This window comes from Bos javanicus, chromosome 5 (assembly GCF_032452875.1).
Source record: "Bos javanicus breed banteng chromosome 5, ARS-OSU_banteng_1.0, whole genome shotgun sequence".
NCBI classification, from domain to species: Eukaryota; Metazoa; Chordata; class Mammalia; order Artiodactyla; family Bovidae; genus Bos; species Bos javanicus.
Genome location: NC_083872.1, coordinates 102,876,575 through 102,897,555, shown reverse-complemented (window position 1 = coordinate 102,897,555; position 20,981 = coordinate 102,876,575). Strand labels below are relative to the sequence as shown.

At 39.3% G+C, this 20,981-nt stretch overlaps 1 protein-coding gene across 1 annotated transcript in view; it reads left to right on the top strand.

Annotated features, from left to right (window-relative positions):
* Nucleotides 1-20,981, top strand: part of LOC133248202 (antigen WC1.1-like) — a 56,932-nt gene that overhangs the window by 1,844 nt on the left and 34,107 nt on the right. The window contains exons 2-4 of the mRNA XM_061418021.1: nt 5,923-6,252; nt 18,199-18,507; nt 18,598-18,915. Coding sequence (XP_061274005.1) covers nt 5,923-6,252; nt 18,199-18,507; nt 18,598-18,915 — 957 coding nt within the window. The remainder of the gene's footprint in view (nt 1-5,922; nt 6,253-18,198; nt 18,508-18,597; nt 18,916-20,981) is intronic.

Here is a 20,981-nt window from a genome sequence, read left to right as displayed (position 1 = left end):
TCAGTTGTTTTTTAAGAAGCAAGAATATTTCACCAAAGCAAGCACTATTTTCATTTTCTTTGAAACAACACCATTCAGAGTTATCCTATAACATTTTATTCTTCTACTTCATGTTACAGTAGACTTGCTCCTTGTAGAATAATAGTCTTGGCCTTTCTGAACACCTGATGATTTCTCACATGTTACAGGAATCTCCACCTTGAAATTCATGATGGGCATTGGCATAAAACTATCTCTCAAATGCAATTGATGCCATTGGCGTAGATCCTCAGGATTAGATAATCTGGCATATATTGTTTTGTATCCTGTTTTTACAATCCAGAATATATTTTGGGCATTTTTCTATATCATTAACTATTCTTTTACACACTAAAGCATTTTATTGTAGAATTAAAAAATACAGGCTATCACAGGGATAGTACTGAATTTTTAAACTGCCTCCAGCTATTTCACTATATGCAGAAATGCAATATGCTCACCTGACCATCTGTATTGAGCATTCAGTTGTTTTCAAAATTTTTTGCTATTATGAAAATGTTACTCTGAACTTCCCTGTGTTTAAATGTAGGACCATCCATGACTGCTTCTCTTAATCATATTCTAAAGGTGAGGTTTCCAGGAATTCCCTGGTGGTCCAGTAACTAAGACTCCCTGCTCCTAGTGCAGGGTCCCAGATTTGATCCCTGGTCAGGGAACTAGATTCCACATGTGGCAACTGAGAGTTTGCATGCTGCAGCTAAAGCTCTTGCATATGGCAACTAAGACCTAGGCAGACAAATAAATAGATAAATAAACAAATATTTAAATGTTGGGGAAAAAAAGTGGAGTTGCTGCTTTATAGGCTGAATATCTCTAAGGTTTTAAGGCTTTGTACCTATATCTTTATGGTTTTTGGTATATAGAGATTAATGCTTGCCAGAAATAGCTGCACTGAACTTTAATTCTACAAATGGTGAATGAGAATGTTAGTTTCCACATAGGTTCACCAACTTTGTCTTCTTACGAGGTTCTAAAACCTTAGCCAGTTTGGTAGGCAAACACTGGCATATATTAGCTAATTTAATTCTTCGTTTGTGAATTACTTTGCTGATTACATTTGTCCTTTTTACCTTGTGATGGCTATCATTTTTGTCATGATTTGTATTGAAGCTCTTTATACTACTACTATCATCTACTGCAACAACCTACAGTGCACTTACTTATATGAACAAATTTGAGCACACAACAGTCCAACAAGCAGAATATATTTTTTATCCACCAAACAGATCACTGAGGGAAAGCAAAGTCACTTGCCCAAGATGAGTCAGTTGTAAGACACAGAGGTAAGACTTGAAACCAAGCAGTTTGGGTGCAAGTCCCTGTCCTATTGAATTACATTATTTATAGACTGAAGACGCTTCCTTCAGTTTACCATTTGACTTTTTTGGCTGTACCAAACCAGACCAGGAAGCAAGCCTGTGGTACCTGCACTGGAAGTGCAGAGCCCTAATTGTTGGACCACCAGGGAAGTCCCTCACAGAAGTTTCTAATAATATTAATTGCCTGTTAAAATTTCCCATTTTTGTTTCCACTTTCAGAGCCTTGTCAAGCATGTTCTTCCCCACTTCAAATTTAAATAAATTATTTTTATCTGTAATAATTTTATGAATATATTTAAATGTGTAAATACTAAATAATTGTGTAAGTTATTTTATGTATGATATGACATTCTACCTAATTTTATTTTTTCCAATGTCATTCCTGAATTATTTCTTTTTCTTTTCTTACTGATTTGAATGCCATAAATGTGCTAAATTATATCATTTCCATACCTTCTTTTCAGAATTTATTTAGACTTTCATTCCACAAATGTTTATTAATTTAAAGGTGGGTTTGTGGGGCATTTGATCCATACCCTTTGCAATTCACCAGATGCTGAGGCCCTAATGATGGTGAATAAAGCTCCCTGGCCCATATTAACTGATAGTCTAGTGAGTCTGGACAATAGAACTAGAAATTATAATAAACTCTGATAAGTGCCATCAGTGGGGACACCAGCGGGTTTTTTGTTTTTTTTTTTTTTTTCCCAATGAGTTATCTTTTCTCATCAAGTGACCAAAGTATTGGAGCTTCAACTTCAGTATCAGTCCTTCCAATGAATATTCAGGGTTGATTTCCTTTAGGATTGACTGGTGGGATTTCCTGACAGTCCAAGGCACTCTCAAGAGTCTTCTCCAACACCACAGTTCAAAAGCATCAATTCTTCAGTGCTGCTTCCCGGGTGGTGCTAGTGGTAAAGGACCCGCCTGCCAATGCAGGAGACATAAGAGATGCAGTTTCAATCCCTGGGTTGGGAAGATCCCCTGGAGAAGGAAATGACAATCCACTCCAGTATTCTTGCCTGGGGAATCCCATGGATAGAGAAACCTGGCAGGCTGTGATCCATAGGGTCACAAACAGTTGGATACTACTGAAACAACTTAGCATGCATGCACGCAGCTTTCTTTATGGTTCAACTCTCACATCCATACATGACCACAGGAAAAATCACAGCTTTGACTCTATGGACTTTTGTTGGCAAATTGAGGTCTCTGCTTTTTAATATGCTGACTAGGTTTGTTATGGATTTTCTTCCAAGGAGCAAGTGTCTTTTCATTTCCTGGTTGCAGTCACTGTCCACAGGGATTTTGGAGCCCCCCAAAATAAAATCTGTTGCTACTTCCACTTTTTCCCCATTGAATTTAGTTCAGATGACCATTTCAAGTATTAAAAGCTGAGAAATATATTTCAAGCTCCCATTACTATTATTCCTGTCATTCTTTCCCTTGCATTTGCAAAAGTTTTTGTCTCTCTATATAGTTGTTTTTATCTATTGTTTCCAGCTTTATTGGAAGGTAATCACCAAAGAATAAGATATAAGTGAAAGGTGTACAGTATGATGACTTGAAATACATATGTATATATTCTCCAGTGAAGACATACAGGTGTCCAAAAAACACATGAAAAGATGCTGAGCATCACTAACCATCAGAGAAATGCAAATCAAAAGTACAAAGAGGCATCACCTCACACCAGTCAGAATTGGCCATCAAAAACTCTATAAAGCATAAATGCTGGGGATGGTGTGGAGAAAAGGGACTCAACCAAGAGCAGACTCATTGGAAATGATGCTGGGAAACATTGAAGGCAAGAGGAGAAGGGGGTGGCAGAGGAGGAGATGGTTAGATAGCATGATGGTTAGAAATCATCATGAATTTGAGCAAGCTTCAGGAGATAGTGGAGGACAGGTGAGCCTGGAGTGTGTGAGTCCATGAATTCACAGAGTTAGACATGACTTAGCAACTGAACAACAACAAATAACTGATTCACTCTGCTGTACAGAGGATACAACATAGTAAAGCAACTATACTCCAATAAAAATTAATTTTAAAAGGGTACAAATGAACTTATTTACAAAACAGAAGCAGACTTACAGATATCCAAAACAACTTATGGTTACACAAGGGGAAATGTTGGGAGTTAGGGAGAGGGATAAATCAGGAATTTGAAATTAACACACACACACCTGACTATATATATGATAGATAATCGACATGGACCTACTGTATAGCACAGGGAAGTCTAACCAGTATTCTGTGGTAAGCTGTGAGAGAAAAGAATCTAAAAAAGAATGAGTGTATGTATTAAAATATATAACTGAGTCACTTTATTGTACACCTGAAACTAACACAACATTATAAATCAACTATACTCCAAAAATTAAAGTATTAAAAAAGAAATACATATATATTTTGAAACTATTAACATAATTAAGTTAGTTAACACATTTATCACATTACATAGTTACTATGTGTATGTTATGAGAACTTTTAAGATTGACTTTATCAGTAATGATCAAATATACAATCCAGTATTGTCAACTAAGATCATGACAACTGATTCCATCATTTCTTGGCAAAAAGATGGGGGAAAAGTGGAAACAGTGACAGATTTTATTTTCTCGGGCTCCAAAATTACCATAGATGGTGACTGAAGCTATGAAATCAAAAGATGTTTTCTCCTTGGAAGAAAAGCTATGGCAAATCTAGGCAGCATATTAAAAAACAGAGAGATCACTTTACCAAGAAAGGTCCCTATAATCAAATCTATGGCTTTTCCAGTAGTCATGTATGGTTGTGAGAGCTGGACCATAAAGAAGGTTGAGTGCCAAAGAAGTGATGCTTTCAAACTGTGGTGCTGGAGAATACTCTTGAGAGTCCCTTGGGCAATGAGGAGATCAATCTGTCGATCCTAAAGGATATCAACCTGAATATTCATTGGAAGACTGATGCTGAAGCTATAATACTTTGGCCACCTGATATGAAGAGCCAATTCACTGGAAAAGACCCTGATGTTGGGAAAGACTGAGAGCAGGAGAAGAAAGGAGTGACAGAGGATGAGACAGTTGGATGGCATCACCAACTCAATGGACATGAGTTTGAGCAAACTCCAGAAAATAGTGAAGGCCAGGGAAGCCTGATATGCTGAAGTTCATGGGCTTGCAGAGAGTAGGACATGACTTGGTGACTAAATAACAATTGTCAACTACAGTCACATGTACATTCCATCCCCAGGGCTTATCTATATTCTAAGTAGAAGTTTGTACCACCATCATCCTTTCCTCCCACTCCCATCCCTACCCAGGCAACCACCAATTTACTCTCCTTATCTATGAAATTGTTTTTTTTTTTTTTTAAGAGTTCACATATAAATGAGACCAAACAGTATTTGCTTTTCTCTGTTTTACTTCTTTCACTTAGCATAATGCCTTCCTACATTAATTATGTGTTGCTGTGCTACAAATTACTGCAAAGCTTGGCATCTTAGCCCTCATGATTAGAGCCCATGCTCAGCAACAAGAGAAGCCACTGGCATGAGAGGCTCATGCACCACAATGAAGAGTAGCCTCTACTCTGTAACTAGAGAAAGCCTGTGAGTGGCAACAAAAACCCAGCACAGCCAAAAATAAACAAACAAAACAAAACAACAGCTTAAAGCAGCAAACATCTAGCACCTTATAATTTCCATGGGCTAGGAATCAGCAAAGATTACCAGGGTCCTCTGACTTGTGTTGTCTTACTGGTTCAATCATCTGAAGGTTCAACAAGGGGTGGGTACCACTCAAACCCACCTGGTTGTTGGCAGCATTCAGACTCTAGGAGACTGTTTAACTGAGAGCCTCAGTCTCTTGCTGGCTGTTGCCAAGAGGCCTCCCTTGGTTGTTTGTCATGAGGGTCTCTCCATACACAGCTCACAATGTGGCAGCTGGCTTCATTAGAGCTAGACAGAGAGAGATAGGTCACCAAAAGGAAACCAGAGTCATCTTGAAACCTAATCTCTTAAGTGACATCTCATAACTTTTGCCAAATACTATTTGTTACATGCATGTTACTAGATACATTAGAGTGTGGGGATTACACAAGGGCATGAACACAGGTGACAGGAATAACTGGGACACTGTGGAGCCTGTTACCCCAGCCCTCTGTTCCTGAGCTGGATGAGATGCTCCCTATGGACAGGGAAGGAGAGGGAGGATTCCTCCCTGGGTCTTGGGCCATGAGCTGTAACTGAGACGGGGAAGCTGGGCCCTAGTAGCCTTGGGCACATCTACAGGGAGGGCAGCATCCAGAGTCTCTGAAGGCCTGTCCTTGGTGGTGTCCCTGGAGCTGGTTCTACAGGCTCGTGAGAAACACCTGGTGCCTCCCTTCCTGCTCCATGTTCAGTGATGGCACATTGGGGGTTTTGAGTTGGCCACGGTGGGAATGTTTATACCATAAAAGTCAACAAATGTAGGGATTTTTTTTTTCCCTTCAGAGAGAAGATTATTTTTTATTACTTATCAGCACACCACTGCACTCTCTCTTAAAATCTCTCCTGTGTCCTGTGTCTGTGTCTCTCTTGCAGTTCTGGAGCTGAGGCTGAAGGATGGAGCCCACCGCTGTGAGGGGAGAGTGGAAGCGAAGTACAAAGGAGAATGGGGCACAGTGTATACTGAGTACTGGCCCATAGAATCTGTAGAAGTGGTGTGCAGACGACTGGAATGTGGAGTTGCCATTGATGCTCCCAGAGGGTCTTATTTTGGACCAAGACTTGGCCCCATTTGGTTGTTATATGGTTCTTGTGAGAGTATAGAGGCTGAATCAACTTTGAGTATCTATAAGTGTGTTCATATTGATTTTAAAAACTATAATGACACCTTCTCTCATGACCAGGATATTGGAGCAGTCTGCTCAGGTAAGGCCTGTCTGGTCTTGGAGGGGATTCTCAGCAGGAAACACCTCCGTCTCATTCACAGAATGACCATGGGGAAACCAGATCACATGCTTTAGAGCACCCTTGGGGGAAGACTCTGGTCACACTTGATTTTTAGAGCATTAGGTTCTCAAGGGGGGTTAAGGGTTTGCTTGGCCCTGGACAGTAAAAACTTCAGACTTGTGGACAGCTGGACCCTTCAGATCTCTGTGATGTGTCATAAGAGGCGGGGAAGTGAGGTCAAATGTTACAAACAGGTACAACTGCTGGGTTATACTTTCATACAATGATTTGACAGATTAGTTTCATCATGATTATTTTTTATTCTATTGAGATGGCCAGTCAGGTTTGGCCACAAGAGAAGGCATAAGAGAGGGCAAACATAGTTTATTACACTCTCTGGTCTTAAAGAAACAGAGTCACCAGAGGTATGAAGGGATCATATCAGGACGGATGCAAGGAGGTTGACTCAACAAAGCATGAGAAGCCAAACGAGAGAGTGAAGACACATGGAGAAGTGACAACACTGGGAGTCAGGGTGAAACACAAGGAAAAGGCATGAGGGGATTTCACTTGTGCATTTGAAGGTCCTAGGTCACAGTCAGGGCAAGAAGGAGGATTTGTGGCAGGAGCTAGTCTCATCACCTGGCCACCTTGGTGGGGAGCTCACATTCTGTCTGTGGGGTTGTTGAAGGAGAAGCAAAATATGAAGCTTGGAAAGTAACAGCACAGTAGCTGAAGCACATCAAGTGTAACAGTCAGTGAAGCTAATAGGACCTGAAGTGACTCATGAGAAGTGCTCAGTGCTAAGCACATTGGATTGTGCCAAGGTGGAGACAGTAAAGATAGCAATGAGACTAGGGTATGAGTAGATGGTCAGTTTCCAGTGGTTATTACAATGGTGGAAGATCTAGATGCTTTACACATTAATCCCATCAGACCAGGTGGACTAGAGGAAAAGTCAGATATCACAGTGAATTCCTAATGTAGGTAGTTGAGTCTTTAAAAATGGCCAGCCATCTGGTGGGTGAGACAGGAGGAGCCCTGAGAATATTTGCAGTACATTTCTAGCAGCTTATGGCTAATCAGCTCTTTGGGGGAAGATCACCAGAAAAGTGATCTTTTCCAATCTCACCCTCAAAAGGTCTTTGATGATACTAGTTGAGACCCCTAAGAAAAGAATTACTTTCCTTTTAAGCTACTTTATTGAGATATGACTGACATACAAAATGCTGTATATATTTAATGTATACAGCTTAGAACTTTGGGAGGTAAGTATACATCTGCAAATGTTTTCTTCTGTTATTATTATTAAAAATAATTAGTTTCAAGGGGCATTTGAGTTTCAGATAGGAATTTTTTGTTTTAAGAAAATCTATTTTCTGTCATTTCAAGTAATATTTCTATTGTTACCATGCCCTAATCATGGTTTCAACTGCAGATAAACTTGTGGAAACACTACATGTGTTTCCACCTTGTTTTGATAAATCAGCATCTGAGTAAAAATACAGTGTGTGGTGCTGTAAGCTTATGTGATGTTGGAGCTCCTAATGTTACTGTTTTAAGAAAATAAATGTTTGAATATTAATTTCAGTTAGGATATACTTAAAAATTAACAGGGTGCTGTGGCATTTTAACTTTGATTATGGTTTTTACTCCCTAAGGCTGCTCTAATTTAGACTTTCACATGTTTATTAACTGTTCCAGTTTTTTTGTGCTAATCTCTTTGTCAGTTTTTTCCCTCTGGTCTATCACTTCTATATTTTCAGAAACATGTTTTAGTGAAGGCAGGTCAAAGTGGTGACACAGGAGAAGTAAAAAGAGAATAGCATGTCTGTTCCAATTCTCTAATTGAAACTGAAGTCTTGGAGTTTCTTCTCAATTTTAGGAAAGTGGTGTGAAAGAGAATTTCACCCTCTTGACCTTTTAGAACTAATACCCAAAAAAGATGTCCTTTTCATTATAGGGGACTGGAATGCAAAAGTAGGAAGTCAAGAAACAACTGGAGTGACAGGCAAATTTGGCCTTGGAATACGGAATGAAGCAGGGCAAAGACTAATAGAGTTTTGCCAAGAAAATGCACTGGTCATAACAAACACCCTCTTGCAACAACACAAGAGAAGACTCTATACATGGACATCACCAGATGGTCAACACCGAAATCAGACTGATTATATTCTTTGCAGCCAGAGATGGAGAAGCTCTATACCGTCAGCAAAAACAAGACCAGGAGCTGACTGTGGCTCAGACCATGAACTCCTTATTGCCAAATTCAGACTTAAATTGAAGAAAGTAGGGAAAACCACTAGACCATTCAGGTATGACCTAAATCAAATCCCTTATGATTATACAGTGGAAGTGAGAAATAGATTTAAGGGCCTAGATCTGATAGAGTGCCTGATGAACTATGGAATGAGGTTCGTGACATTGTACAGGAGACAGGGATCAAGATCATCCCCATGGAAAAGAAATGCAAAAGCAAAATGGCTGTCTGGGGAGGCCTTACAAATAGCTGTGAAAAGAATAGAAGTGAAAAGCAAAGGAGAAAAGGAAAGATATAAACATCTGAATGCAGAGTTCCAAAGAATAGCAAGAAGAGATAAGAAAGCCTTCTTCAGCGATCAATGCAAAGAAATAGAGGAAACCAACAGAATGGGAAAGACTAGGGATCTCTTCAAGAAAATCAGAGATACCAAAGGAACATTTCATGCAAAGATGGGCTCGATAAAGGACAGAAATGGTATGGACCTAACAGAAGCAGAAGATATTAAGAAGAGATGGCAAGAATACACAAGAACTGTACAAAAAAGATCTTCACGACCCAGATAATCACGATGGTGTGATCACTGACCTAGAGCCAGACATCCTGGAATGTGAAGTCAAGTGGGCCTTGGAAAGCATCACTACAAACAAAGCTAGTGGAGGTGATGGAATTCCAGTTGAGCTATTCCAAATCCTGAAAGATGATGCTGTGGAAGTGCTGCACTCAATATGCCAGCAGATTTGGAAAACTCAGCAGTGGCCACAGGACTGGAAAAGGTCAGTTTTCATTCCAATCCCAAAGAAAGGCAATGCCAAAGAATGCTCAAACTGCCGCACAATTGCACTCATCTCACATGCTAGTAAAGTAATGCTCAAAATTCTCCAAGCCAGGCTTCAGCAATATGTGAACCATGAACTTCCAGATGTTCAAGCTGGTTTTAGAAAAGGCAGAGGAACCAGAGATCAAATTGCCAACATTCGCTGGATCATGGAAAAAGCAAGAGAGTTCCAGAAAAACATCTATTTCTGCTTTTTTGATTATGCCAAAGCCTTTGACTGTGTGGATCACAATAAACTGTGGAAAATTCTTCAAGAGATGGGAATACCAGACTACCTGATCTGCCTCTTGAGAAATTTGTATGCAGGTCAGGAAGCAACAGTTAGAACTGGACATGGAACAACAGACTGGTTCCAAAGAGGAAAAGGAGTTCGTCAAGGCTGTATATTGTCACCCTGTTTATTTAACTTCTATGCAGAGTACATCATGAGAAATGCTGGACTGGAAGAAACACAAGCTGGAATCAAGATTGCCGAGAGAAATATCAATAACCTCAGATATGCAGATGACACCACCCTTATGGCAGAAAGTGAAGAGGAACTCAAAAGGCTCTTGATGAAACTGAAAGTGGAGAGTGAAAAAGTTGGCTTAAAGCTCACAATTCAGAAAATGAAGATCATGGCATCCGGTCCCATCACTTCATGGGAGATAGATGGGGAAACAGTGGAAACAGTGTCAGACTTTATTTTTATTGGCTCCAAAATCACTACAGATGGTGACTGTAGCCATGAAATTAAAAGACGCTTACTCCTTGGAAGGAAAGTTATGACCAACCTAGATAGCATATTCAAAAGCAGAGACATTACTTTGCCAACAAAGGTCCGTGTAGTCAAGGCTATGGTTTTTCCTATGGTCATGTATGGATGTGAGAGTTGGACTGTGAAGAAGGCTGAGCACCGAAGAATTAATGCTTTTGAACTGTGGTGTTGGAGAAGACTCTTGAGAGTCCCTTGGACTGCAAGGAGATCCAACCAGTCCATTCTGAAGATCAGCCCTGGGATTTCTTTGGAAGGAATGATGCTAAAGCTGAAACTCCAGTACTTTGGCCACCTCATGCGAAGTGTTGACTCATTGGAAAAGACTCTGATGCTGGGAGGGATTGGGGGCAAGAGGAGAAGGGGACGACAGAGGATGAGATGGCTGGATGGCATCACTGACTCGATGGACGTGGGTCTTAGTGAACTCTGGGAGTTGGTGATGGACAGGGAGGCCTGGCGTGCTGCGATTCATGGGGTCGCAAAGAGTTAGACATGACTGAGCTCCTGATCTGATCTGATCAGATTGTTGAAGGTGAAGTACTGTGTTTAGGATAAATCCAGAGTAGAAATCATTTCTGAGCTCTGTGGAAGAGCTGACATTGGAGTACTGCAATTTTCTTAATGGGAATTTTTAAAGAAACTTCAGATTTTTTTCAGATTTTCCATTTTTTGTGTGTGCTTTCAAATATTGGTAGTTGTATTTTCAAGGGAAGACATGCAAGGACCTAACAGAATTAAAAGGATGAAAAAGAGGCAGTAGGAATACAAAGAAGAACTACACAAGAAAGGACTTATTGACCCAGATAACGATGATGATGTGGTCACTCACCTAGAGCCAGATATCCTGGAGTCTGAAGTCAAGTGGGCCTTAGGAAGCATTAAGATGAAAAAAGCTAGTGAAAGTGATGGAATTCCAGCTGAGCTAGTTCAAATCCTAAAAGATGACACTGTTAGAGTGCTGCACTCAATATGCCAGCAAATTTGGAAAACTCAGCAATGGAGTTCCACAGGACTGGAAAAGGTCAGGTTGTTTTCATTTCAATCCCAAAGATGGACAATGCCAAAGAAAGTTTAAAGTTCCACACAACTGCACTCATTTCATATGCTAGCAAGGTAATGCTCAAAATCCTTCAAGCTAGGCTTCAACTGTTTGTGAACTGAGAACTTCCAAATGTACACGCTGGATTTAGAAAAGGAAGAGGAACCAGAGATCAGATTGCCAACATCTGTTGGATCATAGAAAAAGCAAGAGAATTCCAGAAAAAAATCTACTTCTGTTTCATTGACTATGCTAAATCTTTTGACTGTGTGCATCACAACAAACTGTAGGAAATTCTTAAAAAGGTGGGAATACCAGACTACCTTACCTGTCAAGAAGCAGCAGCTAGAACCAAACATGGAACAATGGACTGGTTCAATGCAGGAAAAGGAGTATGACAAGGCTGTATGTTGTCACCCTGCTTATTTAATTTATATGCAGAGTACATCATGCGAGATGCTGGACTGGATGAAGCACAAGCTGGAATCAAGATATTCAGGAGAAATATCAACAACCTCAGATATGCAGATGTTATCACTCTAGTGGCAGAAAATGAAGAGGAACTAAAGAACCTCTTGATGAAGGTGAAAGGAGAGTGAGAAAGCTGACTTAACACTCAACATTCAAAAACTAAGATCAGTCTATGGTCACACCACCCTGAACACGCCCAATATTGTTAAAAAACTAAGATCATGGCATCCAGTCCCATCACTTCATGGCAAATGTGCAGTGCTAAGTTGCTTCAGTTATGTCCAACTCTGCGCAACCCTATGGACTGTAGCCTGCCAGGCTCCTCTGTTCATGGGATTTTCCAGGCAAGAATACTGAGGTGGGTTTCCATTTCCTCCTCCAGGGAATCTTCCCAGGATGGAAGGGAATCGAACCCACATCTCTTATGTCTACCTCCATTGGTAGGAAGGTTCTTTACCACTAGCATCACTTGGGAAGAAAATACATGGGGGAGAAATGGAAACAGTGGCAGATTTTATTTTCTTCGGCTCCAAAAGCACTGCAGATGGTGACTTCAACGATGAAATTAAAAGATGCTTGCTCCTTGGAAGAAAAGCTATGATAAACCTAGATAGCATATTAAAAAGCAGAAACATCACTTTGCTGACAAAGGTCAAAGCTATGTTTTTTCCAGTAGTCTGGTATGGATGTGAGAGTTGGACCATAAAGAAGACTGAGCACCAAAGAACTGATGTTTTTGAACTGTGGTGCTAGAGAAGACTTTTGAGAATCCCTTGGACAACAAGGAGATCAACCAGTCAATCCTAAAGGAAATCAACCTTGAATATTCATTGAAAGGACTGATGCTGAAGTTGAAGTTCCAATAGTTTGACCACCTGATGTGCAGAGCCAACTCATTGGAATAGACCCTGATTTTGGGAAAGATCGAGATGAGAGCAGGAGGAGAAGGTGGGCAACAGAGGACGAGATGGTTGGATGACATCATTGACTCCATGGATATAAATCTGAGCAAACTCCAGAAGACAGTGAAAGACAGGGAAGCTTTGGGTGCTGCAGTCCACAGGGTGGCAGAGTTGGATAGGACTTAGTGACTGAACAACAATGTATCTTTTACATATTGGTAGGATCTAAAGTGATAACCCCCCTTTCATTCTTGGTGTTGTTAAATTTGTGTTCTTTTAGTTTTTCTTGATTGAAATTTTTGCTAGAGGATTATCAGTGTCATTAGCCTTTCAAAAAGATTACCAGTTGACTTTTTTGATTTGCTTTATTGTGTATGTTTCTTATTTCATTGATTTCTATTAGTTTTTGTTCTTCTTGTTTGGTTTTGATTTGCTGTATTTTTGTAGATTCTTGAGGTGGAATCTTAGATCATTTGCTCTCAGTTTTCTTTTCTTTTCTAATGTAAGCCTCAAGGAAGCATAAAGGCTATAAATTTTCCTGTAAACACCATTTCAGTTGCTTCATGCTGATTTTGAAACTACATAATTTCTTTTGTATTTTATCATCATGAAATGTTCTTTTCTCTCTGAATATATTCTTTATCCTATAGGCTTACTTCATATAATGTTAATATATATAATACAGCTTTCTCTGATCAGTGTTTGCATGGTATATTTTTGTGACCCTATGTTTCCGTGTTTATACAGTGTATGATTTTGTCTTACTTTATGTAGTCTTATCATCTTGCTTTTAGTTGGAGTGTCTAAATTATTTAAATTTAACATAATTATTTATATACTTGTGTTTAAGTTTACTAGCTTGCTGTTTGTTTTATGCTTTTTTGTTCCTATTTTAATCTTTAATTGAGCATTTTAATACTCTATTTTTGTACTCTGTTGGTTTATTGGCTGTATCTCTTTTTGCAGAGCTTATCATAATGTTGAAAATATTACTCTTTAATAACATTTTTCTTTAGATAGCATGTCATTTAATATATAATGTAAGACATTATTATAGTATACTTCTATTTCCCTGTTCTTGTTATTTATGTTACTGTTGTCATATATTCTACTTATAAATATATTATAATTTTGTAATACACAATTGCTATTTTTGTCTTAAATATTGTAGTATTTTAAAAATGAGAAGAAGTTTTTAAAATATTTACTTGCAGAATTATCATTTAACACAGTTCTTATTGCTTTGGGTAGATTCAAGCTTTCATTTATTATCACTTTCCTTTAACTTTTAGACCTTTAGATAACATTTTTGTGTAGTGTATGTCTGATAGCCTCACATTCTATCATCTGTTATTCATCTGAAAACACTTTAATTTTCTTTCAGGTTTGAGTTATTTTCAAAAGTGTCTGAATTATCTGGCTTGCATTACTTCAAACAAGAAGTCAGTAATACTTAACATTGTTCCCCTATATATAGTGCGTCAAAATTTCCTGGCTGCTCTTAAGAGTTATTTTTGTTTATGAATGGACTTCAGCAATATATTATCAAGTGCCCTGGGTGGTTTTATTTACTTTATCTTGTTTGAGGTTTGTTTAGCCTCTTGGATCAGTGGGTTTATAGCTTCATTAAATTTGGAAAAATTCCATCTATCATTTAAAAAAATTTTTTTCTACTTATCCCTTATTCTGAATCTCCAAATAACATATTTTACATGGTTTGATATTATCCTTAATGATAATAATTTCTACTCGTATTTTTCTCTCTCTACTTCAATTTGGATAGTCAATTGCTATGTGTTGAATTTCCAGTTCTTTTATTCTGCAATGTCTTGTGTCTTGTTAAGTTAATCCAGACAATTTTTCATCCCAAATATTGTATTTTAGTTTTAGAAGCTCCATTTCCTTATTTTCTCTCTACTTTGTTTTTATGCCTCAGTAGGTATATTTATATTAGAGGTTTAAAGACCTTATCAGCCAATTAAATCATCTCTGTAATTTCTGAATTTGCTTTTAATGATTGCTCATTTAAAATTTTTTTTATGGTTATATTTTTCTTCTTTGGAAGTCTAGTTTTTTAACTGGATTCAGGCATTACTAGGTAGTCTTTTACCAGAAAGAACTCTAGCAATAAATAATCAGAATATACTCAGAAACAAGGGAATTTAAAAAATTAGGTAATTGATTCCCTTTTATTCTTTACAAAATATGCTCCTTGGATGACTAAAGATACATTGTCATTTTGGTTTCCCTCCTTAGCCTCAAAACTCTTTACTCTTTACTTTACTCAAAACCTTACTTGCCACAAACCCCACCTATATACCTACCCTTCACTTCTATAGCAGTTGCTTACCTTTTCGACAAACCCATCTTTAAATCAATAAACATTTGTATATTTAAGATCATGTTTACTTGTGTGAAACGGGAGAAATGACAAAAATCCAGGGTTAGGTGATAGATAGGATGAGCAGAGGGTGATGAAATATGCTAAAAACTGATTCAACTAATATATTCCCCAAATATTTATGTGTCTTATGAGTATTGAGGCTCATGCAACTTCAGTTGAGTCCCTCAGTCATGTCTGACTCTTTGCGACCCCATGGACTGCAGCATGCCAGGCTTTCCTGTCCATCACCAACTCCCAGAATTTACTCATGGCCATTGAGTTGTCCTTTTTTCTCTCCCTAAACTTGGGAAATTTTCAGTCATTAGTTCTTTAAATAAGCTATCTGCCTCTTTCTTTTTTCCTATTGGGGCTCTCATAATGCATGAATAATTTTGCTGTACGGTTACCCATGCATTGTATATGAATAATTTTCACTTTTTCCCATCTTGTTGCTGTTCAGTCACTAAGTCATGTCTGACTCTTTGTGACACCGTGGACTGCAGCACACCAGGCTCCCCTGTCCTTCACTATCTCCCAGAGTTTGCTCAGATTCATGTCCAAGCCAGTGATGCTATTTAACTATCTCATCCTCTGCCACCCCCATCTCCTTTGCCTTAATATTTCCTAGCATCAAGGTCTTTTCTAGTGAGTCAGCTCTTCACATCAGGTGGCCAAACTGATGTGGAGCTTCAGCTTCTGCATCAGTCCTTTCAATGAATATTCAGGGATGATTTCCTTTAGGATTGACTGGTTTGATCTCTTGAACATCCAAGGGACTCGCAAGAGTCTTCTCCAGAACCACAATTCAAAAGCATCAATTCTTTGGTGTTCAGCCTTCTTTATGGTCCAAGTCTCCCATCAGTACTTGATTTGTTCTTCTAACAAGATAATTTGAAATAACCTGTCCTTAAGTTTGCTGATTCTTTGTTTTGGACAATAGTTTGCCTGAAGCACTCTTTTGAATTTTTCAGTTCAGTTATTGTATTATTGAGTTTCAGCAATTCTGTCTGGTTTCTTCTTGTGTTTTCTGTTTTTAAGTATATGTGCTGCTGAAGTGAGCACTGTGTTTTCTATTTTTTAGTTAAACTTTGCCATTTGTTCACGTACTTTTCCAGATGGTGTTCAGTTGTCTGTTTCTGTTCTATTGTAGCCATTGAGTTTGAACCAATTATTTTGAATTTTTTCTCAAGCAGTTCATAAATCTTCATTTCTTCAGAGTAGTTGCTGGAGTTTTCTTGGTTTCCTTAAGTGGCATCTTATTTTGCAGATTCTTCATGATCTGTGTAGTCCTGCATTGGTGAGTGTGCATTTGAAGGAGATTTGTTGAAATAAAGATTTGTTGAAATCTGATTTCAACTAATAAAGATCTACTGCCTTGTCCTTGAACTGATAGGACTGCCCTTGGTCTTGTGGTCCAGCAAAGCTGGAGTCAGGTTATGTAGCTGCTTCTGGGGCTGCTGTTGTGTCTCTGGTCAGTGGCCCTGTTGGCAGGTACATGGATGGGTGTCGCTTCCTCTGAGTGCTGAGGTGGGCAGGATTGCTTCCCTAGTGTAGTAGAGTGAGACTGAGCCTAGGTTGCAGGGTGCACTAGAATCTGCACTCATACTCATGTCCACAATTGACAGTCCTGTTGTCAGGGATGCCAAATGGTGTGACTCCTTCTGGATGTCTGGGCAGACAGGACTGCCTAGGACCATGGTGGTGCAGGGTTGTGCCACATCAGGGAGCAGTTTCTGAGTCAGTTCTGTCTGAAGTTGACAGGCATGTTGCTGGGGGCACACTGTTTCTGTGGGAGAGTGAGGGTTGGGGACCCTCCTTTTTTATCATCTCACTGATGTCAGATATGAATACAGAATTAGCATGATGATAGAATTAAAATCAATTAATACCACTCCTTATGGTTCTTAATGATTTCTGTTTCAGAAGAAAAGTCTGTAGTAGGAACTCTTTGGCAAACTCACTGTTTTATAAATTTCCATTCAGAACTCATTCTCTCCCAGGTTTGTTGACAAATACTAAGTTTTCAAGAGAAATGTCTAAGACCATCCCTTCTCTCTCCTGTGACTTTCTGAGCTTACTTAACAGAACAGACTCATCTTTTTTCCTATTTAGGTAATCTAAGAAATTCTTGGAATATTTTGTCATCAAAAATTATCAGAAAAATAAAATTTGGTACATTAAAAGTGAATTAGTTATTATGTCAGTATTTCTTCTCTTGAGCCATTATCTGTCTACAGGTTGGCATGCACTAATGGATCCAGCCTATATGATTTTCTCTACACCATGCCACTTAAGGAGTGGCTCATGGGAGAAAAAACTGATTAGATTAGTAGCAGAAAGTCTCAGAAAAGCTTTCTAACTTTGTCCAGATGATAGATCTCTACACTCTCAGCCATTTTGCTCTGGTTTGATTCTGTTCTTCATGTCTCTATACTCAAGTTTGAGTGACACACATTACACATTATTTTCTTGGGCTCTGTAGATCCCAGGCCCCTAAATGAGAAACTTCTCTAACCAAAATAAAAAATATGTACCTGGCATTCACCCAGACAGATGATCTGTCTTGGTCCCTATAGTTTCCTGGACCTCAGAAAAGGAATTCACATTTCTAACCAACCTCAAAGTATACCTTGCTGGGATCCAGTCATTTGAAATTGACCCTGCTTCTGGGTTTCTCTTTATTTATTTATTTACTTAAAAAAATTTTTTTTAATTTTTTTTTAAATTTTATTTTATTTTTAAACTTTACATAATTGTATTAGTTTTGCCAAATATCAAAATGAATCCACCACACGTATACATGTGTTCCCCATCCTGAACCCTCCTCCCTCCTCCCTCCCCATACCATCCCTCTGGGTTGTCCCGGTGCACTAGCCCCAAGCATCCAGTATCATACATCGAACCTGGACCGGCATCTCGTTTCATACATGATATTTTACATGTTTCAATGTCATTGTCCCAAATCTTCCCACCCTCTCCCTCTCCGACAGAGTCCATAAGACTGTTCTATACATCAATGTCTCTTTTGCTATCTCGTACACAGGGTTACAGAGCCAAGTAAGCCAGAAGGAAAAACACCAATACAGTATACTAACACATATATACGGGTTTCTCTTCAGAAACTTGGTCATGAAAATGCAACTCTGACACTGTTAAATTCTCAGTGCGTGCTCAACTCCTGGAAAGTTTTCACACCATTGCCTGTGGCACATTGTTTTCAATTTGCAAGCAAGGAAAATGAATGCTCACTGTATTTGTTGTTATTTTTATCTTAGGATCTGTGCGTCTGTTTGGAGGGGATAGACCCTGCTCAGGGCGTGTAGAAGTACATTCTGGAAAAGCCTGGATTCCAGTGTCTGATGGGAATTTCACACTCCCCACTGCCCAGGTCATCTGTGCAGAGCTGGGATGCGGCAAGGTTGCATCTGTCCTGAAACACATGCCCTTCAGAGTGTCTGATGGCCAGGTCTGGGCTGAGGAGTTCAGGTGTGAGGGGGAGGAGCCCGAGCTCCGGGTCTGCCCCAGAGTGCCCTGCCCAGGGGGCACGTGTCACCACAGTGGAGCTACTCAGGTTGCCTGTTCAGGTGAGATGTAGATCAGGACTAACCTCCCTGCACTCTTGTTGGGGTAAGAAAATCATGAGATTTTGCTGAAATCCTGTCTTCTTCTACTAGCGTACTCAGAAATCCGGCTCATGACAAACGGCTCCTCTCAGTGTGAGGGGCAGGTGGAGATGAACATTTCTGGACGATGGAGAGTGCTCTGTGCCTCCCACTGGAGTCTGGCCAATGCCAATGTTGTCTGTCGTCAGCTCGGCTGTGGAGTCGCCATCTCCACCCCCGGAGGACCACACTTGGTGGGCAGAGATGACCAGATCTCAACAGTCCGATTTCACTGTTTGGGGGCTGAGTCTTTCCTGTGGAGTTGCCCTGTGACTTCCCTGGGTGGTTCTGACTGTTCTCATGGCAACACGGCTTCTGTGATCTGCTCAGGTAAGAGAGAGGGAAGGGCTGTTGGTACTCAGGATGCTCCTGGAGTGATATGTCTCCAAGGGCAGGGAGGGAGGGAAAACTGACTTCAAACGTTAGATATTTCATGACGAAATATGGGTTTTGTCATTATTCATTCATGTTTCAGATCAGGGCAAGAAGCATAAAGGACAATACATATTTTAAGTAAACATAGCTATTTAAGTATAATCATAGTGAACAATATATAAGCAAAAGGGTATACCTCAGTCAGAGATTTTCCCCCACTGAACCATGTGAGAATTTCTATACCCATCAGTTTCCTTTACCCGATAACCTCAGCATGTATTTCTTAAGACATCATTCAAATTCAGGAAATTTCAATTTCACACATTATTAACAATTTTGAAATACATCTGAACTTGAAATTGTTTTGTTTTAAAGTTATAGTAGAAAGGTTTAACTACAAATTCAGTATTTTTAATAAATCAGAATTATTCAGATTTTCTATTCATCCATATGTAACTTCAAATGGAACTATTCAAAGAATTTCTCTACTTCAGCTAATTGTGTAAAAGTCTTGGCAAAGAGGGAATGATGTCAGCATCATGGTGATTTGCTTCCTTCCTATTTGCTTCTCTTTTTAGCAACTAATTAACCATACATCCATGATTAAAAGTGCCTCTGTGAAAGTTGTGGGATCCATAACTTATATCAAAGGACCAGGAAGATGGTCACTCACCTGGGCATCCAGTAATAGGCAGGTAGACATTGGTACAGACTGGAGCCAGCAGGAGTAGTGAAGCTGTCCCAGGCCCCTGGGCCATGGTCAGGGAAAACATGGAGAAACATGGTGAGTGCTCATTTGGTCAGATACCTATAGAAATTGTTAGAAGTCCAGGATTCCTGAAGGGAGAGTTCATTACTCTGTTGGAGCCAAAAAAGTTAAGTTTGAATTATTGGGGAGGATTAAAGGATTTTGCCAGTGCTGCTCCTTAACCCAAGGTGACAGCATAAATTTGAACTAGTTGGTGGGGCCTCTCTCATGGGCGAAAAGGAAATCAATGAGCTAGTGCCCACTTGATATTGCTGGGGAAACCAATTTCTTTCCAGAAGCACCCAGAGTTCTAGGGCTGAACCTCCATGACTGAGGCAGGAGAGGAAATATGAAAGATCATTAAAAATGTCAAAGAGTGTAAAAGGGATGCAATTCCTGCGACTCCACTCAGGGCTTCAGCAGGAAGCCCATCCATAAGCCTCTAGGAGAATGTCACCCAAAGATCTCTCTCCCTGGGCCTGTAGGTACTCCAAGTCCCTGAGGGTACTAAATCTTTAGTAAATCATCTTTACTACCACCCTTCTGACAGCTGCTTTTGTGTGTTTCCAAGTGTGGAAATGAAAGCAAACTCCAGTAAATGGAGTGATCTTAAAAAACAGACTAGGGTCTGTGGGCAGGGAGGTAACCACAGGCTTGGGCTGTAGCTCAACATTCTGCAAAACAGAAGAGAGGTTTTCAGCAGCCTGTTGAGTTTTATGGACCAAATAAGACATAAAAGCTTAAGGTATTTTCTATAAGATGAAGCAATAAATGTAGAGTGAATCTATATAAGGTCAGAGAAGAGTATATACCACCTGAAGGTAATCAGTAAAAATTTAATGTGGTGTCTGCTACATCTAAGTCAAAAGCAGCAAAGCAAAATTTCGAGGAACTTGAAGAATTAAAGAAAGTAGTCATCACCAAAGAGTAACAGTAACTTTTCAAAACTGACAAAGACACATGTCAATGACATGGATCTTTGCAATCTAGCTTATAAAGAACCCAATTCAGCTGTTTTGAGGAAACTGAATGAGCTGTAAGAAAAGACAGAAAGGCAAATCAATGAAATAAGGGTGACAATAGATGAAAAAATAAGAAGTTTAATAAAGAGAAGTTATAAAAAGAACCAAACAGAAATTCTGGTGCTGAAGAGTTTAATGAATGAAATGGGGAAAAATGCAGCAAAGAGCATCTACAACAGAGTAGATCAAATTAAAGATAGAATCAGTGGTTAAAAATGAGTAAAAAGGGAAGAATATATCCTATGTGACTT